This window comes from Coregonus lavaretus (assembly GCF_964263955.1).
Source record: "Coregonus lavaretus genome assembly, contig: HAP1_SCAFFOLD_324, whole genome shotgun sequence".
Taxonomy (NCBI): Eukaryota; Metazoa; Chordata; class Actinopteri; order Salmoniformes; family Salmonidae; genus Coregonus; species Coregonus lavaretus.
Window position 1 is genome coordinate 60,001 of NW_028157408.1, and position 20,049 is coordinate 80,049.

The 20,049-nt window shown below is 43.7% G+C and overlaps 1 protein-coding gene across 1 annotated transcript in view; it reads left to right on the forward strand.

Moving 5' to 3' along the window:
* LOC311125464 (teneurin-2-like) overlaps window positions 1–14,005 on the forward strand; it is a gene marked incomplete at both ends in the record, with an annotated part of 60,498 nt that extends 46,493 nt beyond the window's left edge. Inside the window, 9 exons of the mRNA XM_084199513.1 lie at window positions 1,554–1,789; window positions 2,060–2,356; window positions 2,608–3,165; window positions 3,502–3,771; window positions 9,225–9,635; window positions 11,868–11,978; window positions 12,258–12,525; window positions 12,814–12,944; window positions 13,268–14,005. Of these exons, the coding sequence (XP_084055639.1) occupies window positions 1,554–1,789; window positions 2,060–2,356; window positions 2,608–3,165; window positions 3,502–3,771; window positions 9,225–9,635; window positions 11,868–11,978; window positions 12,258–12,525; window positions 12,814–12,944; window positions 13,268–14,005 (3,020 nt within the window). The remainder of the gene's footprint in view (window positions 1–1,553; window positions 1,790–2,059; window positions 2,357–2,607; window positions 3,166–3,501; window positions 3,772–9,224; window positions 9,636–11,867; window positions 11,979–12,257; window positions 12,526–12,813; window positions 12,945–13,267) is intronic.
* Window positions 14,006–20,049: the final 6,044 nt, after the last annotated feature.

The following is a 20,049-nucleotide window of genomic DNA, read 5'->3' on the forward strand; positions in this document are numbered from 1 at the left end:
ATCAGACACCGTTTTGATTTGTTTATATGTTTACAAGCAATGTTCCCTCTAATTGTTCTCGACACTGAGTACATTTCAGGTCTGTTGAGTGCAAACTTGAAAGTTGTGAAAATTAATCGCAACTTCCAGCGCCCATTTACTGTGAACACTGAGGCTGTACCCGCTTTAAGTTAGTTTTAACAGTGGCCAAGTAGGCTACTGTGGCTATTTGATCATAATGTAGGCCTGCCAGAGTGGCCTACCATCAAAAACAATGGAGAAAATCCATCCCATAACATTTTAACATGGAAATAGCTGTTCTATCGTTCAGCCTACAGTAGCAGCCAATGTGTGGTGTTCAATATAGGCCTACATTCCATTAGACTTTTGAAAAAAAACATGCAGGGCTTGACATTAACCTGTTTATCCGCTTGTCCTTCAGACAAGGAGGTGACTGAAAATGTTGTTGTGTGGTTTGATGTAAGAAACCACTTTACAAAATATAATGCATTATTATTCCCATACCATTATTACAGAGAATCAGACAAATTATGCTACCCTCTGCCTATTGGCTACTTAGCTTATTCAAGCCAGTCTCAAAATACAACACTTCCCCTTTAAGACATAAAAAACGCTCTTTACCTGACTTACTTTTCAAAGATGTCTAGAAATTAACACGTTTTGTGCTGTTGTAGGAAGCAATCCCTCCCCTATTGCTGACTACAAATGATCTATAACTGGGCTAATAACTCACTAACTAGCAAAGGATATGAACAAAATGTTCACACGTGGCTACACGCAGCTCTTGCTTTGATCTCAAAACAAGCACATCTACTCACGACCACAGCTGTAAACAGTCCAGATCAAAGTAAACAGCACAGATCCATAAATGGCAATGGACTATTTGCATATAGGCCTACTGCAGCTCTGATTGGTTATGCCAAAACGGTCTGTATAGAGTACGGGCTGAGTCATGCATGTATGCAATAGAATCCTACTCCGATGCGTTCTGCCTACAACAAAATCTCTTGCATAGTTCGTTTTGTTTCGGGATGTTGCATTGAAAGTGGCGAATATTGCGTTGATTCGATCACAATTGCCACAGTAAAGGGAAACGTTGATAGCGTTAACTAACAGGGAAAACTCTAGAAAGCTGAGTGAAGTTCAGTCTCATGCTTCTCTCTGTGGGCTGATACTGTTTTTATTCTGCACAGCAGTCTAGGGGCTCTCGCGCAGGAATATAAAAAATGAAATGAAAGAGTGCCAGATTATTCATTTACCAAACTGTTCTATAAACCAGACGCACATTTACTTTCATTATGAGTCACTCTTAGTGTGGAGTTGCCTGATCAGAAATGATACTAACAAGTTGGCAAAAAATTCATACGACAAATTGTTGTTGTTTTTGTTCAAGGAAAGAGTTCTGCTTTTGAAGGGCAGCGAAAATCAATTTCAATTTAATCTGCGACTTTATCTCTTTTCAGCATATAAACATAACAGAGGAAGACACCAGTAAAAGAGCCAACTCATATGATAACTCCCTTCTCTCTACTTGTCCCTATCGCCCCCTACAGACCAGGTGAGGAACAGCTACCAGCTGTGTAACAACGGCACCCTGCGGGTGATGTATGCCAACGGGATGGGCATCAGCTTCCACACTGAGCCCCACATCCTGGCCGGGTCGGTCAGTCCTACTATCGGCCGTAGGAACATCACACTACCCACAGACAACGGACTCAACTCCATCGAGTGGCGGCTCCGCAAGGAACAGACCAAGGGGAAGGTCACTGTGTTTGGCAGGAAGCTGAGGGTGAGCTGAGATTACCTCGCTTCCTTTCTGTGTGTCATTTAGTCATTAGCGAGGACATCACAAACTCTACAGTATGTGTAGAGATGACATCACTTTCTCTGTGTGTAGAGATGACATCACTGACTATGTGTAAAGACGACATCACTTACTCTGTGTGTAGAGATGACATCACCGAGTATATGTGTAAAGCTGACATCACTGACTCTGCCTCCAGAGATGACATCACTGACTCTGCCTCCAGAGATGACATCACTCTCTATCTTCCTCCAGGCACACGGCCGTAACCTCCTCTCCATCGACTTCGACCGCAACACTCGGACGGAGAAGATCTACGACGACCACCGCAAGTTCACGCTCCGCATCATGTACGACGCGCAGGGCCGGCCCGCCATGTGGTTGCCTAGCAGCAGCCTGGCAGTGGTGAACGTGTCGTACTCGACCACGGGTCAGCTGGTGGGGCTGCAGAGGGGCAGTATGAGCGAGAGGACAGAGTTTGACCCTCAGGGACGTATTCTGTCACGGTCGTTCATAGACGGCAAGGTGTGGAGCTACAGCTACCTGGATAAGGTGAGGACATAGCACTGTCTGGTACTGGTAACTGTTACTGGTAACTGGTACTGCTACTGGTACTGCTACTGGTACTGGTAACTGTTGTTATCATCTGTTTGGAGCTACAGATACCTGGATAAGGTGAGGGCATCGTAGCACCTGTAGCAGGGATAGCAATGACAGGCTGGTTGAGAGATGTGAAAAGTGCATAAAATGATGCTAGTGGTGGTGATGATGATGACTTACGTTCCCTCTCCCCTTCTCTCCAGTCCATGGTCCTTCTCCTGCAGAGCCAGAGACAGTACATATTTGAGTTTGACGCTTCGGGACGCGTCACGGCCGTCACCATGCCTAGTGTAGCCCGTCACACCATGTCCACCCACATCTCTATCGGTTACATCCGCAACACCTACAACCCTCCTGAGAGCAACGCCTCCATCATCCACGACTTCAGCGAAGACGGCCGCCCCCAGGCCACCCACTACCTCGGCACTGGCCGACGTGTCCTCTACAAGTACGGCAAGCTGGCCAAGCTAGCTGAGATCCTCTACGACAGCACCGTGGTGACGTTCGGTTACGACGAGACAGCTGGGGTGCTGAAGATGGTGAACTTACAGAGTGGCGGGTTCTCCTGTACGATACGTTACCGTAAGATGGGTCCATTGATCGACAAGCAGATCTACCGGTTCAGTGAGGAAGGGATGGTGAACGCTAGGTTTGACTACACATACCACGACAACAGCTTCCGTATCGCTAGTATGAAGCCAGTCATCAGTGAGACTCCACTGCCTGTGGACCTCTACCGCTATGACGAGATCTCTGGAAAGGTGGGTAGATAACTACACTACTAACCCTAGCCTTAGCTCCAGCCACAACCTTAACCCTAGCTTTAACCCTAACCCTAGCCTCAACCCTAACCCTAAACCTAGCTTCATGTCCACATCCTGGTTCAACCCTAACCCTCAACCCTAACCCTAGTCTCAATCCTAACTCCAGCCACAACCCTAACTCCAGCCACAACCCAACCCCTTGCAGGATGTCAGTTACAGTTGATAGATTGAGCATAAATCATCTAAACTGGACTATCCAGTTAAAGTGGGACCTAGACCCTCTGTACAATATTTGACTTAACTCTTAACTCTTGACTGTTGTCTTGGCTACAGGTGGAGCACTTTGGGAAGTTTGGTGTGATCTACTATGACATCAACCAGATTATAACCACGGCTGTGATGACCCTCAGCAAGCACTTCGACACCCACGGGCGCATCAAGGAGGTGCAGTATGAGATCTTCAGGTCCCTGATGTACTGGATGACGGTGCAGTACGACAGTATGGGACGCGTGGTGAAGAGAGAGCTGAAGATTGGACCGTACGCCAACACAACACAGTACCGTTATGAGTATGACGGGGACGGACAGCTCAGCGGGGTGAAGGTAGGAGATCTGACGTTACCAGTGTGATACTTCAGGTTTGGTATTAAAGAGTTGACTTCAGGTTTGGTATTAAAGAGTTGACTTCAGGTTTGACTTCAGGTTTGGTATTAAAGAGTTGACTTCAGGTTTAGTATTAAAGAGTTGACTTCAGGTTTGGTATTAAAGAGTTGACTTCAGATTTGGTATTAAAGAGTTGACTTCAGGTTTGGTATTAAAGAGTTGACTTCAGGTTTGGTATTAAAGAGTTGACTTCAGGTTTGACTTCAGGTTTGGTATTAAAGAGTTGACTTCAGGTTTAGTATTAAAGAGTTGACTTCAGGTTTGGTATTAAAGAGTTGACTTCAGGTTTGACTTCAGGTTTGGTATTAAAGAGTTGACTTCAGGTTTAGTATTAAAGAGTTGACTTCAGGTTTGGTATTAAAGAGTTGACTTCAGATTTGGTATTAAAGAGTTGACTTCAGGTTTGGTATTAAAGAGTTGACTTCAGGTTTGACTTCAGGTTTGGTATTAAAGAGTTGACTTCAGGTTTAGTATTAAAGAGTTGACTTCAGGTTTGGTATTAAAGAGTTGACTTCAGGTTTGACTTCAGGTTTGGTATTAAAGAGTTGACTTCAGGTTTAGTATTAAAGAGTTGACTTCAGGTTTGGTATTAAAGAGTTGACTTCAGATTTGGTATTAAAGAGTTGACTTCAGGTTTGGTATTAAAGAGTTGACTTCAGGTTTGGTATTAAAGAGTTGACTTCAGGTTTAGTATTAAAGAGTTGACTTCAGGTTTGGTATTAAAGAGTTGACTTCAGGTTTGGTATTAAAGAGTTGACTTCAGGTGCGTTTTTAAAGAGTTGACTTCAGGTTTGGTATTAAAGAGTTGACTTCAGGTTTAGTATTAAAGAGTTGACTTCAGGTTTGGTATTATAGAGACCGGCTCAATCGGTGGCTCCAGTGACGCTATCTCTTTCATTGTTACCCAACGCTTAGGGTTACCTGAACTGTACTCATATCCTTCCATATCCTTTTCTGTACATAATGCCCTGAATCTTTTCTACAACGCCCGGAGAACTGCCCCCTTTATTCTATGTACCCAACGCACTAGAAGACCAGTTCTTAAAGCCTTTAGTCGTATCCTTATTCTAGTCCTCCTCTGTTCCTCTGGTGATGTAGAGGCTAACCCAGGCCCTGCAGCCCCCAGTATCACTCCTACTCCCCAGGAGCTATCATTTGTTGACTTCTGTAACCGTAAAAGTCTTGGTTTTCTGCACGTAAATATCAGAAGCCTCCTTCCTAAGTTTGAGTTATTCACTGCGTTAGCACACTCCGCCAACCCTGATGTTCTAGCAGTGTCTGAATCCTGGCTTAGGAAGGCCACCAAAAATTCTGAAATTTCCATCCCCAACTATAACATTTTCCGTCTAGATAGAACTGCCAAAGGGGGTGGAGTTGCAATCTACTGTAGAGATAGCCTGCAGAGCTCTATCATACTATCCAGGTCTGTGCCCAAACAGTTTGAGCTTCTACTTCTAAAAATCCACCTTTCCAGAAATTAATCTCTCACTGTTGCCGCTTGCTACAGACCCCCCTCAGCCCCCAGCTGTGCCCTGGACACCATATGTGAATTGATTGCCCCCCATCTATCCTCAGAGTTCGTTCTGCTTGGTGACCTAAATTGGGATATGCTTAACACCCCGGCCATCCTACAATCTAAACTAGATGCCCTCAATTTCACACAAATTATCAACGAACCTACCAGGTACAACCCTAAATCCGTAAACATGGGTACCCTCATAGATATCATCCTGACTAACTTACCCTCTAAATACACCTCCGCTGTCTTCAACCAGGATCTCAGCGATCACTGCCTTATTGCCTGCGTCCGTAACGGGTCCGCGGTCAAACGACCACCCCTCATCACTGTCAAACGCTCCCAAAAACACTTCAGCGAGCAGGCCTTCCTAATTGACCTGGCCCAGGTATCCTGGATGGATATAGATCTCATTCCGTCAGTAGAGGATGCCTGGTTGTTCTTTAAAAGTAATTTCCTCTCAATCTTAAATAAACATGCCCCATTCAAAAAATACAGAACTAAGAACAGATATAGCCCCTGGTTCTCCTCAGACTTGACTGCCCTTGACCAGCACAAAAACATCCTGTGGCGTACTGCATTAGCATCAAATAGCCCCCGCGATATGCAACTTTTCAGGGAAGTTAGGAACCAATATACACAAGCAGTTAGGAAAGCAAAGGCTAACTTTTTCAAACAGAAATTTGCATCCTGTAGCACTAACTCCAAAAACTTTTGGGACACTGTAAAGTCCATGGAAAATAAGAGCACTTCCTCCCAGCTGCCCACTGCACTGAGGCTAGGAAACACTATCACCACCGATAAATCTACAATAATCGAGAATTTCAACAAGCATTTTGCTACGGCTGGCCATGCTTTCCACCTGGCTACCACTACCCTGGCCACCAGCTCTGCACCCTCCGCTGCAACTTGCCCATGCCCCCCCCGCTTCTCCTTCACACAAATCCAGACAGCTGATGTTCTGAAAGAGCTGCAAAATCTGGACCCCTACAAATCATCTGGGCTAGACAATCTGGACCCTTTCTTTCTAAAACTAGCCGCCGAAATTGTCGCAACCCCTATTACTAGCCTGTTCAACCTCTCTTTCGTAACGTCTGAGATCCCCAGAGATTGGAAAGCTGCCGCGGTCATCCCCCTCTTCAAAGGGGGTGACACTCTAGATCCAAACTGTTACAGACCCATATCAATCCTGCCCTTCAAAAGTTTTTGAAAGCCAAGTCAACAAACAGATCACCGACCATTTCGAATCCCACCGTACCTTCTCCGCTATGCAATCCGGTTTCCGAGCTGGTCATGGGTGCACTTCAGCCACGCTCAAGGTCCTAAACGATATTATAACCGCGATCGATAATAGACAGTACTGTGCAGCCGTTTTCATTGACCTGGCCAAGGCTTTCGACTCTGTCAACCACCGCATTCTTATTGGCAGACTAAATAGCCTTGGTTTCTCAAATGACTGCCTCGCCTGGTTCACCAACTACTTCTCAGATAGAGTTCAATGTGTCAAATCGGAGGGCCTGTTGTCTGGACCTATGGCAGTCTCTATGGGGGTGCCACAGGGTTCAATTCTTGGGCCGACTCTTTTCTCTGTGTATATCAATGACGTCGCTCTTGCTGCTGGTGACTCTCAGATCCACCTCTACGCAGACGACACCATTTTGTATACATCTGGCCCTTCATTGGACACTGTGTTAACAAACCTCCAAACGAGCTTCAATGCCATACAACACTCCTTCAGTAGCCTCCAACTGCTCTTAAACACTAGTAAAACTAAATGCATGCTCTTCAACCGAACGCTGCTTGCACCCACCCACCCGACTAGAATCACTACTCTCGACGGGTCTGACCTAGAGTATGTGGACAACTACAAATATCTAGGTGTCTGGTTAGACTGTAAACTCTCCTTCCAGACTCACATTAAGAATCTCCAATCCAAAGTTAAATCTAGAATCGGTTTCCTATTTCGCAACAAAGCCTCCTTCACTCATGCTGCCAAACATGCCCTCGTAAAACTGACTATCCTACCGATCCTTGACTTCGGCGATGTCATTTACAAAATAGCCTCCAACACTCTACTCAGCAAATTGGATGTAGTCTATCACAGTGCCATCCGTTTTGTCTCCAAAGCCCCATATAATACCCACCACTGTGACCTGTACGCCCTTGTTGGCTGGTCCTCACTACATATTCGTCGCCAAACCCACTGGCTCCAGGCCATCTATAAATCACTGCTAGGCAAATCCCCACCTTATCTTAGCTCATTGGTCACCATAGCAACACCCACCCGTAGTCTGCGCTCCAGCAGGTATATCTCACTGGTCATCCCCAAAGCCAACACCTCCTTTGGCCGCAATTCCTTCCAGTTCTCTGCTGCCAATGACTGGAACAAATTGCAAAAATCTATGAAACTGGAGACACTTATCTCCCTCACTAACTTTAAGCATCAGTTGTCAGAGCACCTTACCGATCACTGCACCTGTACACAGCCCATCTGAAATTAGCCCGCCCAACTACCTCATCCCTATATTGTTATTTATTTTGCTCATTTGTACCCCAGTATCTCTATTTGCACATCATCTCTTGCACATCTATCATTCCAGTGTTAATACTAATTGTAATTATTTAGCACTATGGCCTATTTATTGCCTTACCTCCATAACTTGCTACATTTGCACACACTGTATATATATGTATTTCTGTTGTATTTTTGACTTTGTTTTGTTTTACCCCATATGTAACTCTGTGTTGTTGTTTTTATCGCACTGCTTTGCTTTATCTTGGCCAGGTCGCAGTTGTAAATGAGAACTTGTTCTCAACTGGTTTACCTGGTTAAATAAAGGTGAAATAAAATAAATAAATAAATATAGAGTTGACTTCAGGTTTAGTATTATAGAGTTGACTTCAGGTTTGGTATTAAAGAGTTGACTTCAGGTTTGGTATTAAAGAGTTGACTTCAGGTTTGGTATTAAATAATTGACTTCAGGTTTGGTATAAAAGAGTTGACTTCAGGTGTGTTTTTAAAGAGTTGACTTCAGGTTTGGTATTATAGAGTTGACTTCAGGTTTAGTATTAAAGAGTTGACTTCAGGTTTGGTATTATAGAGTTGACTTCAGGTGTGTTTTTAAAGAGTTGACTTCAGGTTTGGTATTAAAGAGTTGACTTCAGGTTTAGTATTATAGAGTTGACTTCAGGTTTGGTATTATAGAGTTGACTTCAGGTTTAGTATTAAAGAGTTGACTTCAAGTGTGGTATTATAGAGTTGACTTCAGGTTTAGTATTAAAGAGTTGACTTCAGGTGTGTTTTTAAAGAGTTGACTTCAGGTGTGGTATTATAGAGTTGACTTCAGGTTTAGTATTAAAGAGTTGACTTCAGGTTTGGTATTAAAGAGTTGACTTCAGGTTTGGTATTAAAGAGTTGACTTCAGGTTTGGTATTAAAGAGTTTACTTCAGGTGTGGTATTAAAGAGTTGACTTCAGGTTTGGTATTATAGAGTTGACTTCAGGTTTGGTGTTATAGAGTTGACTTCAGGTTTGGTATTAAAGAGTTGACTTCAGGTTTAGTATTAAAGAATTGACTTCAGGTTTGGTATTATAGAGTTGACTTCAGGTTTAGTATTAAAGAGTTGACTTCAGGTTTAGTATTAAAGAGTTGACTTCAGGTTTAGTAATAAAGAGTTGACTTCAGGTTTGGTATTAAAGAGTTGACTTCAGGTTTGGTATTATAGAGTTGACTTCAGGTTTAGTATTAAAGAGTTGACTTCAGGTTTGGTATTATAGAGTTGACTTCAGGTTTGGTATTATAGAGTTGACTTCAGGTTTGGTATTATAGAGTTGACTTCAGGTGTGTCAAAGCTATTTTCATTCTCTACTCCTCCAGGTGAACGACTGGTCCACCTGGCGCTATAGCTACGACCTGAACGGCAACCTGCACCTCCTCAACCCCGGGAACAGCGCCCGCCTCACGCCACTCCGCTACGACCTCCGAGACCGCATCACGCGCCTGGGCGACGTGCAGTACCGTCTGGATGAGGACGGCTTCCTGAGCCAGCGAGGCTCAGATGTCTTCGACTACAACTCCAAGGGCCAGCTCCTTAGAGCATATAACAAGCTACCAGGAGGCTGGAGCGTCCAGTACCGCTATGACGGACTGGGCAGGAGAGTGTCCACTAGGACCAGTCTGGGACAACATCTCCAGTTCTTCTACGCTGATCTGAACCACCCGGCTAGAGTCACACATATATTCAATCACTCCAGCTCAGATATCGCTTCACTGTACTATGACTTGCAGGTAGGCTACCAGATTATTAGGGAAAAGTGTGTTCATCAACAGGCTACATGTGATAAATACTGTTCATCGTGATTACAGTGGGGGAAAAAAGTATTTAGTCAGCCACCAATTGTGCAAGTTCTCCCACTTAAAAAGATGAGAGAGGCCTGTAATTTTCATCATAGGTACACGTCAACTATGACAGACAAAATGAGGGAAAAAAATCCAGAAAATCACATTGTAGGATTTTTTATGAATTTATTTGCAAATTATGGTGGAAAATAAGTATTTGGTCAATAACAAAAGTTTCTCAATACTTTGTTATATACCCTTTGTTGGCAATGACACAGGTCAAACGTTTTCTGTAAGTCTTCACAAGGTTTTCACACACTGTTGCTGGTATTTTGGCCCATTCCTCCATGCAGATCTCCTCTAGAGCAGTGATGTTTTGGGGCTGTCGCTGGGCAACACAGACTTTCAACTCCCTCCAAAGATTTTCTATGGGGTTGAGATCTGGAGACTGGCTAGGCCACTCCAGGACCTTGAAATGCTTCTTACGAAGCCACTCCTTCGTTGCCCGGGCGGTGTGTTTGGGATCATTGTCATGCTGAAAGACCCAGCCACGTTTCATCTTCAATGCCCTTGCTGATGGAAGGAGGTTTTCACTCAAAATCTCACGATACATGGCCCCATTCATTCTTTCCTTTACACGGATCAGTCGTCCTGGTCCCTTTGCAGAAAAACAGCCCCAAAGCATGATGTTTCCACCCCCATGCTTCACAGTAGGTATGGTGTTCTTTGGATGCAACTCAGCATTCTTTGTCCTCCAAACACGACGAGTTGAGTTTTTACAAAAAAGTTCTATTTTGGTTTCATCTGACCATATGACATTCTCCCAATCCTCTTCTGGATCATCCAAATGCACTCTAGCAAACTTCAGACGGGCCTGGACATGTACTGGCTTAAGCAGGGGGACACGTCTGTCACTGCAGGATTTGAGTCCATGGCGGCGTAGTGTGTTACTGATGGTAGGCTTTGTTACTTTGGTCCCAGCTCTCTGCAGGTCATTCACTAGGTCCCCCCGTGTGGTTCTGGGATTTTTGCTCACCGTTCTTGTGATCATTTTGACCCAACGGGGTGAGATCTTGCGTGGAGCCCCAGATCGAGGGAGATTATCAGTGGTCTTGTATGTCTTCCATTTCCTAATAATTGCTCCCACAGTTGATTTCTTCAAACCAAGCTGCTTACCTATTGCAGATTCAGTCTTCCCAGCCTGGTGCAGGTCTACAATTTTGTTTCTGGTGTCCTTTGACAGCTCTTTGGTCTTGGCCATAGTGGAGTTTGGAGTGTGACTGTTTGAGGTTGTGGACAGGTGTCTTTTATACTGATAACAAGTTCAAACAGGTGCCATTAATACAGGTAATGAGTGAAGGACAGAGGAGCCTCTTAAAGAAGAAGTTACAGGTCCGTGAGAGCCAGAAATCTTGCTTGTTTGTAGGTGACCAAATACTTATTTTCCACCATAATTTGCAAATAAATTCATTAAAAATCCTACAATGTGATTTTCTGGATTTTTTTCCCTCAATTTGTCTGTCATAGTTGACGTGTACCTATGATGGAAATTACAGGCCTCTCTCATCTTTTTAAGTGGGAGAACTTGCACAATTGGTGGCTGACTAAATACTTTTTTTCCCCACTGTATCTTATGACTTTGTTATCGTTGTCATATAACCAAATTGTTGTGATGCTATCATTACAGAGTATATCGCATAGCTATTATCACACATTAATGGTGATGTCACCATCTCTGACTTATTGTAAATACTATCATTACTTAACTTATTGTGATATAGCCTAACTGAGTCAGGGATACTATCATTACTTAAATCTCATAACTATTATCACCCAGTTATGGTGACGTGACTGTCTGTGAGTTATGGTGATGTGACCGTGTGAGTTATGGTGACTGTCTGTGAGTTATGGTGATGTGACTGTCTGTGAGTTATGGTGACGTGACTGTCTGTGAGTTATGGTGATGTGACCGTGTGAGTTATGGTGACGTGACTGTCTGTGAGTTATGGTGACGTGACTGTCTGTGAGTTATGGTGATGTGACCGTGTGAGTTATGGTGACTGTCTGTGAGTTATGGTGATGGAACTGTCTGTGAGTTATGGTGATGGGACTGTCTGTGGGTTATGATGATGGGACTGTCTATGGGTTATTTTAATGTAAAGCCTGTACTGCTTCCCTCAGGGCCATCTGTTTGCTATGGAGGTGAGTAGTGGAGAGGAGTATTACATCGCCTCAGACAACACAGGAACACCACTGGCTGTCTTCAGCAGCAACGCACAGATGATCAAACAGGTACTCATGATGACAGTAATAATAATAATACTACTATTAATGATCATAATTTTTTGTTGCATGATTGTTAAATATCTCAAGGACCATTATCCGCATGTTAAGATAAGCCAAGAGAAGATAAGTTAGTACCTGATGTCCAGAGAGGTCAATTTGATTATTCAAATTATTATTCAAAAACTGACCAAGTAAACCAACTTTGCCTTTCCTAATTGCCCCCGAGGGGATAAAGTTGTGCTGAATTGAAGTGAAACAAGCGTCTGTGTTTGTTGTGATGTCCAGGTCCAGTACACAGCATACGGGGAGGTGTACCTGGACTCCAACCCAGAGTTCCAGCTGGTGGTTGGGTTCCATGGTGGTCTCTATGACACCCTGACCAAGCTGGTCCACTTCACCCAGAGGGACTATGACGTCCTGGCAGGCCGCTGGACCTCGCCAGACTATGCCTCCTGGCCCAAGATCGGCAAGGACCCTGCACCCTTCAACCTGTACATGTTCAAGAACAATAACCCCCTCAGCGACGTGTTGGACATCAAGAACTACGTCACAGGTAGAGCGTCTTTGGATCTTTGAAAAGTGCTTTATAAAACCCATGCATTATTGTTATTGAAGGTAAAGGAGAGAGAGCTGAGTGGGGGGCGTTGTGTTATCATTGTCAATGTGTACTTCTCTTTATTTATTTTTCATTTAGATTCTGAGAACATCCAAAAAGATCCATGCAATATTTTACTACACTGTTCCCTAATACTACGCACATTATTATACCATTTTCACAATTCTCAACATTTCTATGACTTGCTAGTGGTATGGTAACTGTTCTGCTGTCTTTGCTCCCCAGACGTGAAGAGTTGGCTGGTGATGTTTGGTTTCCAGCTCAGTAACATCATTCCAGGGTTCCCCCGTCACACCCTCTACTTCGTAGAGCCTCCCTACGAGCTTCAGGCCAGCCAGGACTGTGAAAACGGACAGGTGAGAAGGCCTGGGACAGCCTACAGCTTCATTGCACTATATTGATTCTATGTAAACCAGAATTTGAAACATACGGCCTGCGAGCCAAATGCGGCCTGCTATTACAGACAAATGGTCCTCTCTCTTTCTCTCAGAGTCGGATGCCAATTAGATGAGACATTGAATACAGAATCACTAATATGAACCTTCAATGATTACAGTGAAATCTGGACATTAATAGATGAGAATAACTGTAAATCAGACCGTATAACTGTATCCTCGTCTGCATTCTTCTGCTTGACCAGTGATCTTTAACCCCTTTCCTACCCCTCTTTCTCCTGTAGCTGATAACGGGGGTGCAGCAGGCAGCGGAGCGCCACAACCAGGCCTTCATGGCCCTGGAGGGACGGCTCCTTAACAAGGACCCCCGCGACCGCAGTGACAAGCCAGGACACTGGTTCGGCACATCAACGCCCATCATCGGCCGGGGAGTGATGCTAGCGCTAAAGGAAGGACGTGTGGTGGCGGCGGTTAGCTCTATGGCAACCGACGACAGTCGAAAAGTGTCCCTGGTCCTCAACAGCGCCATCTACCTGGACGGAACGCACTACACGCAGGATGGACGTGACTGTCACTTCTTCGTTAAAGTCGGTTCGGCCGATAGTGATCTACTGGCGCTGGGGCTCACCAACGGACGCAAGGCGCTGGAGAGCGGGATCAATGTGACTGTGAGCGGGAGGTCGCGGCGCGGCGCCACAGTGGAGTTTGCGGTGCCGTCGTTAGCCCTCAGCGTGCGGTATGGGCTAGCGCTGGACGTGGTGGACGAGGAGAGGGTGAGGCTGCTGGAACTAGCCCGGCAGAGGGCCCTGGCTGGGGCCTGGCTGAGGGAGCAGCAGAGGGCCAAGGATGGGAAGGAGGGGAGTCGGCTATGGACGGAGGGGGAGAAGCAGCAGCTGCTGACCGCAGGGAGGGTACAGGGGTACGACGGGTATCATGTTCTACCTGTGGAACAGTACCCAGAACTGGCTGACAGCAGCACCAACATTCAGTTCCTGAGACAGAACGAGATGGGCAAGAGGTAACAGCCCACCTGGACTGGGAATGGAGGACTGGCTGACTCTTTCTCTCTCACTGACTCTCCTCCTCCTCTTCCTCCCTTTCAACCCCCACGTCCTAGTTACTAGTTCCTTCCTCTCTTCGCTCCCCCCTCCCCCGCCTTCTCCCCCTTTCCTCTCCAACCCCGCAGAAAATAAACCAACAAAAGGGGTTACTCACTGAACGCTGCAGGGACTTTTGAAAAGAAGAATATACTAGAAAACCTTTTTTTTTTTTACTTTTACTGCCAAGGGCAAACAATCTAACATTTAGACAGAAGTTTATTTTATTTTAATTTTTTGTTGAAAACAGACTGTGGAGAAAGGCACTCATGAACCTTGAAAAACAAACTGTTGCTTAATAACTAAGATCCCCCTTTTTAAAAAATAAATTGATATTTTCACCCACATGTTTGGGGTCACTTTGAGGCCGTAATGACAGACTCTGAACTGATGGTGGCGCTGTGTTGTGCTGGGTGCTCTGATAAGGCCTGCCTCTGAAAAGAGCAAAGGGACCAATAGGGACGCAGAGCCACCACAGGGCCCAGCCAATCACAACACTGATCAGAAGAGAAGATCACCAACGGCAACAAGCACCGCAGCATAGGGACATAAAATGGAGTAAAACGATGAGTCATCGCACTGTCTCAGGCCTCCCATTCTCCACCACAGAACTGTTCTTAGCTACCGCAGCAACATATCCTAGCAACCAACACTCACACCACTGAGATCCTTTAACTCATAAAGACTTACAACTAAAGAAAACAAAAACTTTTTAGACACACAAAGTTGGAGGATATCACAAATAATATCACAAGGTTTTATTTTGAAAATGGGGAGAATATCATACTACTGTACTAGTTCCTTATGTGACAAACTACTACACTATAGTTCAGACTACTATACTACAGTTCAGACTACTACACTACAGTTCAGACTACTATACTACAGTTCAGACTACTACACTACAGTTCATACTACTATACTACAGTTCAGACTACTACACTATAGTTCAGACTACTACACTACAGTTCAGACTACTACACTACAGTTCAGACTACTATACTACAGTTCAGACTACTACACTACAGTTCAGACTACTATACTACAGTTCAGACTACTACACTACAGTTCAGACTACTACACTACAGTTTAGACTACTACACTACAGTTCAGACTACTACACTACAGTTCAGACTACTACACTACAGTTCAGACTACTATACTACAGTTCAGACTACTACACTACAGTTCAGACTACTACACTACAGTTCAGACTACTATACTACAGTTCAGACTACTACACTACAGTTCAGACTACTACACTACAGTTCAGACTACTACACTACAGTTCAGACGACTACACTACAGTTCATACTACTACACTATAGTTCAGACTACTACACCACAGAACTGTTCTTAGCTACCGCAGCAACATATCCTAGCAACCAACACTCACACCACTGAGATCCTTTAACTCATAAAGACTTACAACTAAAGAAAACAAAAACTTTTTAGACACACAAAGTTGGAGGATATCACAAATAATATCACAAGGTTTTATTTTGAAAATGGGGAGAATATCATACTACTGTACTAGTTCCTTATGTGACAAACTACTATACCACAGTTCAGACTACTATACTACAGTTCAGACTACTATACTACAGTTCAGACTACTATACTACAGTTCAGACTACTACACTACAGTTCAGACTACTATACTACAGTTCAGACTACTATACTACAGTTCAGACTACTATACTACAGTTCAGATTACTACACTACAGTTCAGACTACTATACTACAGTTCAGACTACTACACTATAGTTCAGACTACTACACTACCGTTCAGACTACTACACTATAGTTCAGACTACTACACTACAGTTCAGACTACTACACTACAGTTCAGACTACTACACTACAGTTCAGACGACTACACTACAGTTCAGACTACTACACTACCGTTCAGACTACTACACTATAGTTCAGACTACTATACTACAGTTCAGACGACTATACTACAGTTCAGACTACTACACTACAGTTCAGACTACTATACTACAGTCCAGACTACTACACTACAGTTCAGACTACTACACTATAGTTCAGACTACTATACTACAGTTCAGACTACTATACTACAGTTCAGACTACTACACTACAGTTCAGACTACTATACTACAGTTCAGACGACTATACTACAGTTCAGACGACTATACTACAGTTCAGACTACTACACTACAGTTCAGACTACTACACTACAGTTCAGACTACTATACTACAGTTCAGACTACTATACTACAGTTCAGACTACTATACTACAGTTCAGACTACTATACTACAGTTCAGACTACTATACTACAGTTCAGACTACTATACTACAGTTCAGACTACTACACTACAGTTCAGGGTGTTACGTATGGTAGCGGTAGAAGCAGTAGTTTTGTATGTTTCAGTCACAGTAGAATCGTGAAACTTTCACCAAGGCACTTCTGTACAGAAACAATCTAAAAACACCTACCGTACACGTAAGTCCAGAATACATAAAGAACTAGTATTATCAAAAGCTATTTATTTGATTTCATTATTTGTACATGTATTTATTATTCGTAGTACTAAATGACAATCATGAAGGGAGTCACTAGTTTTATCGAAGAGGACTTTACGTTTATTTTATTTGTTCAATATGTTTTTTTGTTGTTGTATTAATTAAAACATTTGCTCCCAGAGCAAATAATAGTCACACTCCAAAATAATAGTTTATGTAATAAAGTGTTTTTAAAAAAAACAGTTTATACTTTAAATAAAGTCATTAAACTGTGAAACTTGTTTTTTTGGAAATATATCTGGATGTACAGTATATAGACGTACCTTTATGCTGCAGCAGCACAGTAGAATATTGTTCAGAATATCCAGTTTTATATTTCTATTGAGGAAGTGGCTTGTAACGCGCTAACCTTTAGCTGGTATTACCTACTCTAGAGTTGTGTGTGACTAATCATATCTATTATCCCAATATCTACAATATCAATCCCCAGTTTGTTGTTTTCCACTGTTATTGTTTTTGTTTTGATGCAGAGATATTGCTGTTCTAGATCCCAAAAGGCGTAGAAGCGGATTGATTCATGTCACTGTGAAGAGGCTCGTTCAGTACTGGATGTCATAATGTACCAAATCAGTATTATTGATTAATAATAATAACAAGGAAGGAATAACAATGATTATTATACACTGAAAAGAGACTCTTCTGAGAACCTTATCAATAAAAAGTAATTGTTTACTTCATTAATTGGCGTCAAGTTTTATTTTCCTCTTTACTGGGGGCCATACTTGCAAACATTAGAATAAGTAAAAACTTTTTCTCTGTCTCGCAGCCAATTAAAATTGTTGACATAGTTGCACGTGATCAAACGCTGCATATTAGCTTTTCCCATCAGATAACCTGCCACACTTAGCACTATGCTAACCTGACCCAGCTGGCAGTGATTATTTCCTGTAACAAATTCCGCATCAGCCGATCAAAGATCTTAAACTTTATATCTGTGATGAGTGTGATTAGAAGGAGTCAGGCGCAGGAGGGTAAATCACTGAATACAGAGTTTATTCCGTCGTACACAGTTGCACTGGATAGCGACAACAAAATACAGGCACAGGGGAATAATCTACCCCGGCAATACAAGGTACGGGTAGCGCCAACAAAATACAGGCACAGGGGAATAATCTACCCCGGCAATACAAGGTACGGGTAGCGCCAACAAAATACAGGCACAGGGGAATAATCTACCCCGGCAATACAAGGTACGGGTAGCGCCAACAAAATACAGGCACAGGGGAATAATCTACCCCGGCAATACAAGGTACGGGTAGCTACAACAAAATACAGGCACAGGGGAATAATCTACCCCGGCAATACAAGGTACGGGTAGCTACAACAAAATACAGGCACAGGGGAATAATCTACCCCGGCAATACAAGGTACGGGTAGCTCCAACAAAATACAGGCACAGGGGAATAATCTACCCCGGCAATACAAGGTACGGGTAGCTCCACCGAGCTACACTCAACTCACATAAAACAATCACCCACAAGGACAAGGGGGCAGAGGGAACACTTATACACGGACTAATGAGGGAATAAGAACCAAGTGTGTGTAATTGACAAGACAAATGGAATGATGATATATGGAGCGGCAGTGGCTAGTAAGCCGGTGACGACGAACGCCGAAACCTGCCCGAGCAAGGAGGGGAGGCAGCCTCGGCGGAAGTCGTGACAATATCCACCAAGCCGGGGGAATATTTTAAACCTCCAAATTCAAGGTTTACTTTTGTTCCTCTTGGTCTGTCTCAAGTGTGTAACGCTGATCTTCCGCGATATGTATTGTTTATCATACAAAATAAGTCAAGAGCCTTATGGAGCCTTATAGCTGTCCTATAACATCAGCATCATTGCTTCCTGATGGCCATACGCTGCTAAAGTGGTTGACTCAAAATCAACAGTGCACATTATCAGTGGGTTTGAGTCCCCCTCGCGTCAAGCTTTTTTGTTAAGGAAAATGCTGTTCACTGCTGATCCTCGATGCTTGAATCAAATAAGGCATATCTGACAAAGTGGATTATTATAATAATGCAAACATTAGTAGAATAATAAATAATAAAACATTGTACATGTAAGTGTAGCCTACACGTCTATGTATACTGAATACAAACGCAACATGCAATAATTTCAAAGATTTTACTGAGTTACAGTTCATATAAGGAATTCAGTCAATTGAAATACATTCATTAGGCCCTAATCTATGGAATTCACATAACTGGGAATACAGATATGCATTTGTTGGTCACAGATACCTTTTTTAAAAAGGTAGGGGCGTGGATCAGAAAATCAGTCAGTATCTGGTGTGACCACCATTTGCATCATGCAGCACGATACATCTCCTTCACAGAGTTGATCAGGCTGTTGATTGTGGCCTGTGGAATGTTGTCTCACACCCTTCAATGGCTGTGCGAAGTTGCTGGATATTGGCGGAACTGGAACACGCTGTCGTACACGTCGATCCAGAGCATCCCAAACATGCTTAATGGGTGACATGTCTGGTGAGTACGCAGACCATGGAAGAACTGGGACATTTTCAGCTTCCAGGAATTGTGTACAGATCCTTGCGACATGGAGCTGTGCATTATCATGCTGAAACATGAGATGATGGCGGCTGATGAATGGCACGACAATGGGCCTCAAGATCTCATCACGGTATCTCTATTGCCATCGATAAAATGCAATTGTGTTCGTTGTCCGTAGCTTATGCCTGCCCATACCATAACCCCACTGCCACCATAGGGCACTCTGTTCCCAATGTTGACATCAGCAAACCGCTCGCCCACACAACGCCATACACGCTGTCTGCCATCTGCCCGGTACAGTTGAAACTGGGATTCATCCATGAAGAGCACACTTCTCCAGCATGCCAGTGGCCATCGAAGATGAGCGTTTGCCCACTGAAGACGGTAACGACGCCAAACTACAGTCAGGTCAAGACCCTGGTGAGGACGACGAGCACGCAGATGAGCTTCCCTGAGACAGTTTCTGACAGTTTGTGCAGAAAATCTTCAGTTGTGCAAATCCACAGTTTCATCAGCTGTCCGGGTGGCTGGTCTCAGACGATTCCGCAGGTGAAGAAGCCGGATGTGGAGGTCCTGGGCTGGCGTGGTTACACGTGGTCTGCGGTTGTGAGGCCGTACTTTCAAAATTCTCTAAAACGACGTTGACAAATTAACATTAAATTATCTGGCAACAGCTCTGGTGGACATCCCTGCATGCATGCCAATAGCACACTCCCTCAAAACTTGAGATATCTGTGGCATTACATTGTGGGACAAAACTGCACATTTTAGAGTGCCATTTTATTGTCCCAAATACAAGGTGGTCATGCTGTTTAATCAACTTATTGATATGCCACACCTGTCAGGTGGGTGAATAATCTTGGCAATGGAGAAATGATCACTAACAACATTTGCACAACATTTGAGAGA